The sequence below is a fragment of the Callionymus lyra genome, chromosome 13 (genome assembly GCF_982586985.1).
Source record: "Callionymus lyra chromosome 13, fCalLyr1.hap1.1, whole genome shotgun sequence".
Taxonomy (NCBI): domain Eukaryota; kingdom Metazoa; phylum Chordata; class Actinopteri; order Syngnathiformes; family Callionymidae; genus Callionymus; species Callionymus lyra.
The window spans coordinates 13479538-13490710 of record NC_141830.1 but is presented as its reverse complement, the minus strand read 5'-3'; the positions used below and the strand labels follow the sequence as shown (position 1 = coordinate 13490710).

The 11173-nt window shown below is 40.2% G+C and overlaps 2 protein-coding genes across 2 annotated transcripts; both read left to right on the top strand.

Moving 5' to 3' along the window:
- Positions 1–1133: 1133 nt before the first annotated feature.
- ephx1 (epoxide hydrolase 1, microsomal (xenobiotic)) lies at positions 1134–5146 on the top strand. Its single transcript, XM_087806169.1, has 10 exons — positions 1134–1286; positions 1369–1413; positions 2224–2407; positions 2553–2733; positions 2803–3021; positions 3087–3216; positions 3295–3509; positions 3796–3904; positions 3971–4093; positions 4394–5146. Exons 3-10 carry the CDS (start codon positions 2225–2227, stop codon positions 4593–4595), a joined length of 1362 nt encoding a protein of 453 aa, XP_087662295.1. The 5' UTR covers positions 1134–1286; positions 1369–1413; position 2224; the 3' UTR covers positions 4596–5146.
- Positions 5147–6003: 857 nt separating this feature from the next.
- tcf23 (transcription factor 23) lies at positions 6004–8856 on the top strand. The gene is made up of 4 exons (XM_087805937.1): positions 6004–6364; positions 6474–6602; positions 6880–7041; positions 8171–8856. Exons 1-4 carry the CDS (start codon positions 6095–6097, stop codon positions 8294–8296), a joined length of 687 nt encoding a protein of 228 aa, XP_087662063.1. The 5' UTR covers positions 6004–6094; the 3' UTR covers positions 8297–8856.
- Positions 8857–11173: the final 2317 nt, after the last annotated feature.

Genomic DNA, 11173 nt, shown 5'->3' with positions numbered 1-11173 from the left:
TTTTTCTTTAAACAGTAAACACAGTATTGTGGAAAAGAACATTGCGATATATATCGCCATATCGATATTTTCTAACACGCCTAGTTATGAGTGTTGACAATAAATCAATGTTGATTTTATAAGTAAGTAATTTTTATTTGTATAGTGCTTTTCTAGACCAGGGTCACAAAGCGCTTAAACAATCAAAACAATATTAAATAAAGTATGTACTTTAAAGGTCAAGATAAAACTGATAACACAACAGGAGTTCCAGAAAATCAAGGAAAAGCCTGAACAAATAAAAACGTCTTAAGATGTTTCTTGAAGGAGTCAGTAGATCATCAAACACAGAGGGAGAGGAAGATCGTTCCAAAGCTTAGGAGCAACATCCTGGAAGGATTTCTCTCCTCTGGTCCAGAACCGTGTGTGAGGAACCATCAGTAGATTCTGATCCACAGACCTCAGAGCCCGAGCTGGGGTGTAAGGCTGGATCAGATCACTGATGTAAGGAGGAGTCTGACCATGAATAGATCTGAAAGTAAGAACCAGAATTTTAAAGTTGATCCTGAAAGAAACTGGAAGCCAGTGAAGAGTTTTAAGGATCGGGGAAATGTTCTTCTACTAGAGCGAGTCAGAATTCTCGCTGCAGAGTTCTGAATCAACTGCAGGCGAGACAGCTCCTTCTTGTTAAGACATGAAAATAAACTGTTGCAGTAGTCAAGGTAACACCGACGTAAAAAGAAAACATTACAAAAGTGCAGTTGAAACTGTTCAGTGGATTTATTATTATAGAAGTAGAAGTAAGCTTTTGATACTCTTAATTAGTTATTTTGGAAACATCTGAAATGTTAAACCAAATCAAAAGTAAATTCAAATTGTGCTGTAGAATTCTAATTAAATAACTGAAACACTTACATTAAAAATATATTTTTATATATATATAAAATATGTTAATGTTGTTTGAGCAAAATGTTTTAAATAATTAGTCATTAAGGAGTATGTATGTATCTACTGTGCGACGTAAAACTGCAAGTTATAGTTAAGACGAACGCTGTCTTCATCCAATATGGCGGATTCTTTGCTTGAACTACAGAGAACTACAAATCCCACATTCCCACAAGGCTATTGCGTCCATTCCCCTGTGGATTCGGGGACTTATATAATAGTTGACGTTTCAGTTTTTTGACACAAGAATTACCTCTGAATACACTCGCAAAAGTCCCGTTACTTGGCTCTGACTCAAGTCTCGACGGAAGCACCGACGTGTCATCTGAGGCTGCGTTCAACGGCGCGAGCTCACGTCACAGGTAGAATCGACTCTGAGGTGAAAGTTGACGTAGATAGTGATCCTTGGACCTTATAACGGAGAGTGCATTCTTTCTTTTACAGTCGCCAGGTTGCAACAGGACGGGGATTTAGTACTGAGTGAGACAGGTACGTTTTGTTGATACCTTTTTAGTCCACGTCACGTGTTATAATAACGCAAAAATAATAAATATGTCTTGAATACAGTTGCGCATTATTTTTGTTATGTCTATTACTCTTAAAAACTTTTTTGCTGGAGTCCTTCCCCTGTTTGTGTTCATTTTACTTTATCAGTATGAATTGCATTATATAATAATTGTATCTTAGTAGCCATGCTTTTGTATTAGTTCTGTCCAGCATTGAATCCGTGTTTTTGTTGTATTTTTTCACTCTAATATGTTAACACTAGTGATGATGGGTGTGTGTGTGGCTGTTCTATCCTGAATAGGAAAAGCTTTGTCATGCAGTTATTTTGAGTAGGGGGCCTGAGCCCTCCTGTTATTTGCACTAATCCTCTCAGCGCCAGCAAATAACACAGTTGTCGAACTGATTCCACTGTTTATTGTCTGAAAGCTCTGCATACGTGCAATATTTGAGGCCTGGGCGTTGATTCCATTGACAGTTAACCTACATGTGAGACTAACTGAGACTGAGTGAACTGAACAGTAACTTTTGTTGACTTTTGGTTTGTTATTTCAGTGAAACATTATGTGAGCTAAGAGTAAAGATGAAAGTTGTCCTGCATATTTAAGGTGTACAGAACAAACTGTGATGTTCTATGTCTGATTCCAAACCAGCAACAAACATTTCAAGAAGTTTCTCCACATTTATCACAAATTCTGATCCCTTCTGACTCTTTACAGAGTAACTGGAAGAGGAACGTTCATACTCAGTGGGCGTTCCTAATTTCATTAATGATTATACTTTTTTTCCCAATAGAATGATTGTTGAAGTTCTGGTGGCCCTGCTGGTTGGAGGTCTTATCCTCTACCTCGTTCAAAAGAATAAGAGCCAAGTTCTGAAGACAGAAGATGGCTGGTGGGGCGCTGGAGCGCCACCTGAGGGGGAGGAAGACACCAGCATTCGCCCTTTCAGCGTCAGTACTAGCAGGGAGGAGCTAGAGGTAAGATATTTTAGTTAAGGACCGTTCATTTACAGTGCAGTTAGAATTTAAAGCCATCTTTATTCCATCTTGCTGATGGTGACCCTATGTTTGGCCGAGTGATAAACCGTTATAACATCGTAAAACTCTGCTCCATGTTGGTCAGGAACTCAATCGGAGAATAGACCAAACTCGCCCTGTTCCCTCACTAGAGGACAGTCGCTTCCACTACGGCTTCAACTCCGAGCACCTGCAGAAGGTGGTCGCCTACTGGAGGAACGACCTTGACTGGAACAAGCAGATTGACAAACTCAACATGTACCCTCACTTCAAAACTAAAATTGAAGGTAGGTCATCATTTGTTGTGAGTTTGGTCATATGTGAAGTCTTTGAGGTCTGATCATCCACTTGCCTAGGCATCGACGTCCACTACATCCATGTGACTCCTAAGAAGGTTCCTCAGGGCACCACGCCCATCCCAATCATCATGGTTCACGGATGGCCCGGCTCCTTCTATGAGTTTTATGGAATCATCCCACTGCTGACTGAGCCCACGGATCCAAATGATCTTGTGTTTGAGGTGGTGTGCCCCTCCATTCCAGGGTACGGGTACTCGGATGCACCACATAAGAAAGGTATGTTTGTGTGAAACATCTAACCACAATTCCTGGTGGCTTAATGTGTGTCGCTGTGCTCACAGGCTTCGACTCGGTCTGTGCCGCAAGAATTTTCCACAAGCTGATGAAGCGCCTGGGCTTCCCGAAGTTCTACGCTCAGGGAGGAGACTGGGGTTCTCTGATCACCACCAACATGGCTCAGCTGGAGCCCAAGTGAGACCAAAAGACCAAAGAGATAAAATCATTTGAATATGTCAATCAACTTTTATTTTCTCACGTTTCTTCTCTCAGGACCGTCACAGGTCTGCACATAAACTTCGCTCCTCCCCCAAGAACTTCGCCCACAATCCTTTTATCTTTACTGCTCGGCCAGCATTTCCCCAAATTGTTCGGCTTCACCAACTTTGATCTGGAACGTATCTTCCCGGCTATGAAGAAAGTGGTGGTTGAGATGGTCAAGGAGTCGGGCTACATGCACATCCAGGCCACCAAGCCAGACACCGTGGGTGGGTATCCAGACCAAACTAGTGGATTCACCGGAGAGAAAGGACCAGCGTTATCAGTCAATTATGTTTTAGGACATGTATTGTTAGACCAGCCTGGCTAACACCAACACAATTCAACTCAGCTATCAACCAGGAAAATGATGAATGAATATCTTAGTAACTTGAGCAACATCAGTACATAGTTGGATCTGACGGGTTACGATTGAGAATACGCCATTAATTATAACCTAAATCCGACAGTAATCTGCTTTAAATAACAACAAACCACTAATCCAAATTTGTTCAGGTCGAGGCCTGAACGACTCTCCTGTTGGCCTGGCTGCCTACATTTTGGAAAAGTTCTCCACGTGGACTAACAATGAATTCAGAGACCTTGAAGACGGAGGACTGACCAGGTAGAGCAAAAACTGATTCATGTCTGACTGTCTCATATTCATCTGTTATTCGTTGACATGTTGTAGGAAGTTTTCATTGGACGACCTGCTGACTAATGTGATGATCTACTGGACCACCGGCTGCATCATTCCATCAATGAGGTTCTACAAGGAAAACTTCAGTCAAGGACTTAACCCACCTCATGCCAAGTAAGTCAAGTTTACTTTGGCCAAAAATCTCTAATATATATATATATATGTATATATACAGTATATATAAGGATTCAAGGAATTTTCATTCATTTCATACAACAGTTCATCAAATATGAGCAATTTCATGAACCGGTATATAAGTATTCCTGAAATTAGGCACCAATTCACATGGAAGAGATTCTGAAGAATGAGTCTGAAGAACACAGACTATTTCCAGGAAGAGTGTTGAGCTAGCAAGTCATATCGTTAGCCTTTAAACTATGCTAACATTCCACAAATGACATCATCTCCCCTCAGGATGCCAGTGTCCGTCCCCACTGGAGTCGCCTGCTTCCCCAACGAGCTAATTCACGCACCGAAGCTGTGGGTCAAACAGAAGTACATCAACCTGGTCAGTTACACCCACATGGCTCGGGGTGGTCATTTTGCTGCCATGGAAGAGCCACAGTTGATGGCCGCCGACATCCAGAACTTCATCAAGATTATGGAGAAGAAGTAGAAGGCAGACTGCAGGGCACAGGAAAGGAGGTTCTCTCTATATATATTATATTCTATAATATATAAGTGCTTTTGCTAGTGTGATGACTAACGATATATCTAGGAGATCTCCTGCTCTTTTGCTGTGTTATTATTGAACACTTGTATCACATGGGTTGAAAAATGCCCCGAAACCCCTTAAAGATGTGCAAGTCAGCAGTTAAGAGTGGATCAGGCAGCTGCAGATGTGAGGTCGGAGGTCATCTCACTGTTGACATCATGATGAAGAACCAGGCATTCCTCCAGCTGATAACACCACTCTGTATTTATAACACAACCTCAGTCAAAATGTCTAATTATACTCCTTTAATTAAAGTCTTCTCACAAAAACATCATTCTCTTGAAGTTTTACTCTTTTTAATAATCAATGTTAAAGAACGTTTTACACGAGTGACAGTGAAGTTTTGTTTTTCGACTATGTTTATCCACCTTGTTGAAATGTACTTGCATGATTTTAAACTTCAGAAATGTATTTCTTTCAGCATTTAACACCAATAAACATCATTATGAGAACCACGTTTGTCTTTGTGGTGTACAAAATCATTTTTCAGACATGGAAGTGTAAACATTTAATCAGTTATTCCTAAGTTTTCTTCAAGAAGCTTTCTCTCCACACACCCTAAACATAAAGGTGAGTCGTAATTGCAAAAATGTGTGTTAAACTTACAAACTGCTGACCTCCAACGAACCACTGGGATTGACCGTATCCTGGAAAGCTGGGACAAATGGTTTATAAATACAATCTCTTGCCATTGAAGGTTAAACGCATCGTGTGAAGATGCTGTGATTAACTCAAGTATTTTTAACATGAGGAGGGAGTGGATCTACTTTTTCAGATATTTGAATTAATGTTAGTCACTTTCATTTGGAAAAAACACTGCTTTCAATAATTTCATTGGTGTGCTTTATAAGGGTACTATTTGTGCAATATGTGTTATATAAAATAAAGGAATGGTTTATCAGTTTGACAATCTCGGTCAGCAGTTCTTGGCATGTAACCAAATAAAGACACTTTAAAAAAAAACATGTTTCGGATCCATCTTAAAAGCAAGAATCCAAAACAAATCCTGCATCCTAAAATCAGCAGCTGTTCTTGTTTTTAAGTCCGAAGGCGTAGGAAGTCTTTTTAACCCAACCAGCAAACAGTTCCGCCGCGCTCATGTTTAATGTCGCACTGCCCCTGAACCTCCAGCCGCCCTCTCGTCCAGCTGCTAGCAAAAACTTTGACTTTCCCAAGCCCCTCAATGCCCCATTCAGTCCGGGACACCATCGTTGTCTTGGACTCCTCCAGGCCATAGTGCCCGCCCGCCTGCTGGTCTTGGCAGCCTAACAGCCAAGGGAGGATCACTACGACCGAGAGACTGAGATAAGGACCCAATCCGGTTCCTCGCATTACCTCACTCCATAGGGAAACAAGGGAGACGGAGTGGGAGGGTCACTAACCAGAAATATACTGGATGGATGGTGATGCGAAAGAAAGGAGTTGGTGATCTCCAGGAAAGGTGCGCATCAAAAGACTGTTGGACGGTGACAGCTGTTCAACATAAGTGTTTTAAAACGGGACCAAAAGCATCTTCACCCATGGCTGTGAATCCACTGGAAGGTCTCAGGTCGATCGCACTGGATTGCCAACTTGTGACGGACAGACGCCAGACGTTCGCCGGCATCAAACCGACAGCCAGACCCAGACACAGAGGGAACGGATGCAGCGGCCGTGATCAGAAGAAGTGGGTGAGTTCCCCTTCTTTCTCTGAGGTCTTGATCCAATCAGAAGGTGCACATAAGTAGCGAGGACAGGAGTGAGATCTTGAATAACCTTATGCTGAAACTGTTACTATAGGATCAGTCAGTGTGTGGGTCAAAGACCACCCTGGTCCGGACGAGGACTTACTATCAGCACGCCCCTGAAAGTGCCGCCCGTGAGAGGATGCGAGTACGAAACATGCGCCAGGCCTTCCACAGTCTTCAGGTAGGAAGAACAGTTTGTTAACATCTAACACACCTTGACTCAGGCAGTGGACGGTGGATGCACCTTTGACTCCATGTATATTCGTTAACTGCCTCTGTGACCATTGTGTGATTACAGACTATATGACCAGGAGAAACGTGGCCATTTGTCTTCTAGCTCAGCTTTAGATATTACCCCTGTAAAGACCTGTTGTGTCCAGTGGGAAACAAGAAATGATTTGTACATATGGGTAATTCTCAAGTTGTTTGAAAGTATTTTCTTGTGTGTGTGACATCAGGCAGCTCTGCCTTCAGTCCCCCCCGACACCAAACTGTCTAAACTGGACATCCTGGTCCTGGCTATCAACTACATCGCCCACCTGACAGAGAGTCTGGACCAGGAAGGCAGAGTGGTGGAGCAAACTCACTCCTCTAGAGCGGGATACCTGCACCCAGTTAAGGTCAGTGTTCTTTACAGTTCAAAGAGCAACTCCGATCTCGACATATCTGCGATTATACTTTTTTCCGATCAGGACTTTTACCGGAGTCTAGACAGGAGTAATGGAAGAGATAAAAGAAGTAGGTGAAGGTGCAATAAGGCCTCTTCGGAGAGGCGGCGGATTATACTTTAGAGTAGAAATAAAAAGAAGTTGGAGTAGTAGAAAAAAAAAAAAAGTAGAATTTGGTGGAGCAGTAATGAAGGAGTGGGCTTAAAATAAAGGTAGCAGAAGTGGTAGATGTAGGAAGAGCAAAAACAGTAGAAGAAGAAGGTGCTACAGAAAATAAAGTAGTCCTGTGTCTCAAATCACATACTTCTCTTGCACTGGCTGGTTAGTATGCATCAGGATAGTGTACGTACTAGCTAGTGCGCAAATTCTCGACAGATAGTATGTCTCATCTATGCACTAACCGGAAATGACGCAACAGCTTCTTCTTCTACTACTATTTAACGATGATTTCAACCAGCTGTAGGAACACTATCGCCGAAACCTTGCACGTTTTGCAAGTTGGATCAAGAAATATGAGAAACGAAAATTATGACACGAAAAACTTAAATCGATATTAAGATGAAATATTAACCGAGGTTATCGCTCTCAATGTTGTCTCTTACCGCCTCCATTTAAGTGGTAGTGACGTAACTTCTGTTAACAATGGCAACGTCACTAAGATGGCGGCCGTTTAGCGTAGAAAGTGTCCATCGATCCATACTCAGTTTTTTAACTTCGCAAATTTCGCATACTAAGAATTGAGACGCACTAAAAATACTAAGTTTAAGTACGCAAGTATGCGATTTGAGACACAGCTTAGCAAGTTGGAGCAATATGAGAAGAACAGGGTGTAGTTAGAAAATATTAAGGTAGAAAAGAGGTAAGACTAGCATAGACTTAAAAGGGAGGATAGGAGTACAATAAAGAGGTGGAGTTGGAGTAATTCGGGTAGGAAGAGGACAAGAATGCCACTAAGTTGAGAAGTAAAAAAAAAGGTCAGCAGGAAAAGAAGAAGAAGAAAGTGTAGTTGATCATAACAGAACATCAAGAAAGTGTAAGGATATGAAGCAGTGAAGGTTAACCGAGGTCATCTCTGTTCCAGAAGTGGCCGATGAGATCTCTGCTCTACTGTGGCAGCGTCGGCAAACTGCTGTCTGGAGCCGAGGCTCCTCCTGGATACGACGGGACACGCCTGCAGAACCACTGCATGTACCCGAGCAAGGAGTAACAGACGTGGACTTTCACTTTTACCCACTTTCTCACTATCTGATCTTATTTATCACTGAAGCGCACACATTGACTGCACGCATGTATTTAAGGACACTGAGTATATCAGGTGAAGGCACTGTGGTGACCTCTATCTTTAGATACTGATATAGCAGACGCACATGAAGACACCAGGTATGGATGTAGAACAAATAATAGCATCTACGTTGATGTAAAAACTACACATGGATTTGTTTTGTGCAGTTTGTAAATCAGATTTGATAGATTCAATAACAAGTAAACACACAATGAAAAACCTTCAACCTTCCTTTTATATTTTCAGTTCCAAATTTATCAAGAGTGTATAAAAAGGATTACAATATTGTTTGACTAAATTATTAGAAGTTTTCACAATCAAGAAATATATGTCCTGGAAGGACATTTCCATGTAACAATATTTAATAATCATATGCATACATAATGATCATAATTATCTACTTGATCGTCCCGTGCATTGAACATTTTCACAATGGAAACATTGTTAAAAATATTTGAGGTTAAAATAAAAGGTATGTTTTTAAATTATTGTCTGTGTTCTTTCTTCCAGTGTGTGCATGCAAATACCTGAATAGAAAGGTAGATATTTTAGGGGATTGAGTCGGTAAACTTCAGAAGTAACTTTGTATATTCATAGTTACAACTTGTAAGTAAGTAAGTAAGTAAGTAATTTTTATTTGTATAGCGCTTTTCCAGACCAGGGTCACAAAGCGCTTAAACAATCAAAACAATATTCAATAAAGTATATATTTTAGAGATCAAGATCAAACTGATAACACAACATAATCACAACCCACACACTGCAAATGTGATTATATTAATGTATGATCAATCATGGTAGTTTTTAGTTTAAAACACACTCAACTGTGTTTCATTTGAAATACTCAACCCTCGGTGTTTCCAGAAGTTGGACACGCGCCGAGCCACTCCACACAACATGAGATCCCAGACAAGATTATCTTTTCCTGTCCGAAGACGTGCTGGGCTCCACTGAATCCAAGGCTAGCGGCATAAATCTGTCACAGAGGAAGCAGGCGTGTATTAATCTGGGAGCCGACAGGTTTGTGTTAGAAAGCATCAGCACTAACATGACACATGATTCGTGAGTTACAGATTTTGAGTAAACAAAGGATGTTATCAACTCCACACATGATTACATTTTCCTACCAGTTCACGTTACGGTTTAAATTAATTCTTAACTTTATGAGTTTCTTGAATCCAACAGAAAATAATCTAAATAAACGACACGTCAAGAAACTTTCTCAAACGTTGTACAAGAGTTTACAACTTACAGCAGATGCTTTAAAATAACTACAAACATTTTGTAATATAATTAAAAATGCGGGTAATTTGCTACGTCAATGTATTGAATATGACTTTAATATAGACAATTACACCGGGTAGCATTACTTTGTACTTCTTACAAGCTGTCTCGGGCAAATTAATGTACAATTTACTAAATAACTTTAAAATTAAACTACCTCAGAAACCAACTTATCAAAGTAAGTCAGTAAGTTAGTAATTTATGTTTTTAGGAATCAATATATAGACATTATAAATGGCAAAGTTATATAGTCAACGGGGACTAAATCAATAGTATTTTTCCATCTTTTATACACAAAATTTATCAAAATTCGTGCACCTTTTAACAAACTATCTTTTAGGTCATAAAACATAAGCTGGTAAAAGAAACCTAGCTAGTTTACAAGTGGAAAACACGTTTTAGCGAAAAATACGCTTTTATTTCGATTTCAATCTGAAATACTGTGTTAAATTACAACATATTTCTGTTAGCTAACTTAGCTAACTTAGCTAACTTAGCTAACTTAGCTAACTAGCTGAATGACAAACGACGCGAAATAGAATTTATAGCAGAGGAATAGGAGAAAGAAAAATAGCAACACATATTTCAAAGAGCTCATGTCAAATAATTAATTTTCACTTTATCAAACACCAAGTTTATAGTTTTTACATTTGAAACTAACTCACAGAAATGAACTTAGTAGCCGTAAGCTTCCCTATATGCAAATCAAATAGCTCGCGCTGCACAAAAATATGTATAATATTTTTTTATTTTATTTTCACAATGAACACAGGTTACATTAATACATTATTTACATATGGATAAATGAAAATATATACATAAATCTGCCATCATATAAATTACAAAAAGACACCATTGGTGTTCTTGAGCTGCCTCGACCATTCCTGCAGTCTCTCCTCCACTGTAATATCATGTAATAACTTTATTAGCAGCAGCTTTACAACTTCAAGGACGCTCTTTTTTAGGAGCGACTGCAGCAGAGCCGACGTAACCTTGGAGCGAACACACATCCCGTCAGATGCGCACGATTTACTGCGTCCATGTAATCCTCAACTTCAAAATACACATAACTGTTGTTCCGCTCATACAGAAGGTATTAAGATGTAGACGTGATATCATCCGTGTGTGTGTGTGTGTGTGTGTGTGTGTGTGTGTGGGGGGGTGTGTGTGTGTGTGTGTGGCTTCTACACCCTTGACAGATTAAAATGTATTAATGACACTCAGTTCAAAGGATCTCTCTGAGTCTGTCTCCTCTTTTTTGGGGGGGAGATAATACACAGCCTCTGCTCATCAGTACAAGCAGATTTACGGATCTTCTCACTCCCACTTTGGCCAGACCTGGTGTGGAATCCTGCAGGTCAGAGGATGGAGTGAAGCATAACAGGAAAGGAAGAGAAAGGTGCTTTCGATTATTCCCCAAATAATAACTGGAACTCCTGTTGTGTTATCAGTTTTATCTTGACCTTTAAAGTATATATTTTATTGAATATTGTTTTGATTGTTTAAGTGCTTTGTGAC

Bases quoted from the DNA above. Each gene is read 5' to 3' on its own strand.
- ephx1 (XM_087806169.1), top strand. From the start codon at position 2,225: ATGATTGTTGAAGTTCTGGTGGCCCTGCTGGTTGGAGGTCTTATCCTC. The intron at 3,905-3,970 runs GTAGAGCAAAAA...GACATGTTGTAG, and splicing joins GAAGACGGAGGACTGACCAG to GAAGTTTTCATTGGACGACC. The intron at 4,094-4,393 runs GTAAGTCAAGTT...ATCTCCCCTCAG, and splicing joins CTTAACCCACCTCATGCCAA to GATGCCAGTGTCCGTCCCCA.
- tcf23 (XM_087805937.1), top strand. From the start codon at position 6,095: ATGGTGATGCGAAAGAAAGGAGTTGGTGATCTCCAGGAAAGGTGCGCA. The intron at 6,365-6,473 runs GTGAGTTCCCCT...CTGTTACTATAG, and splicing joins GCCGTGATCAGAAGAAGTGG to GATCAGTCAGTGTGTGGGTC. The intron at 6,603-6,879 runs GTAGGAAGAACA...GTGTGACATCAG, and splicing joins AGGCCTTCCACAGTCTTCAG to GCAGCTCTGCCTTCAGTCCC.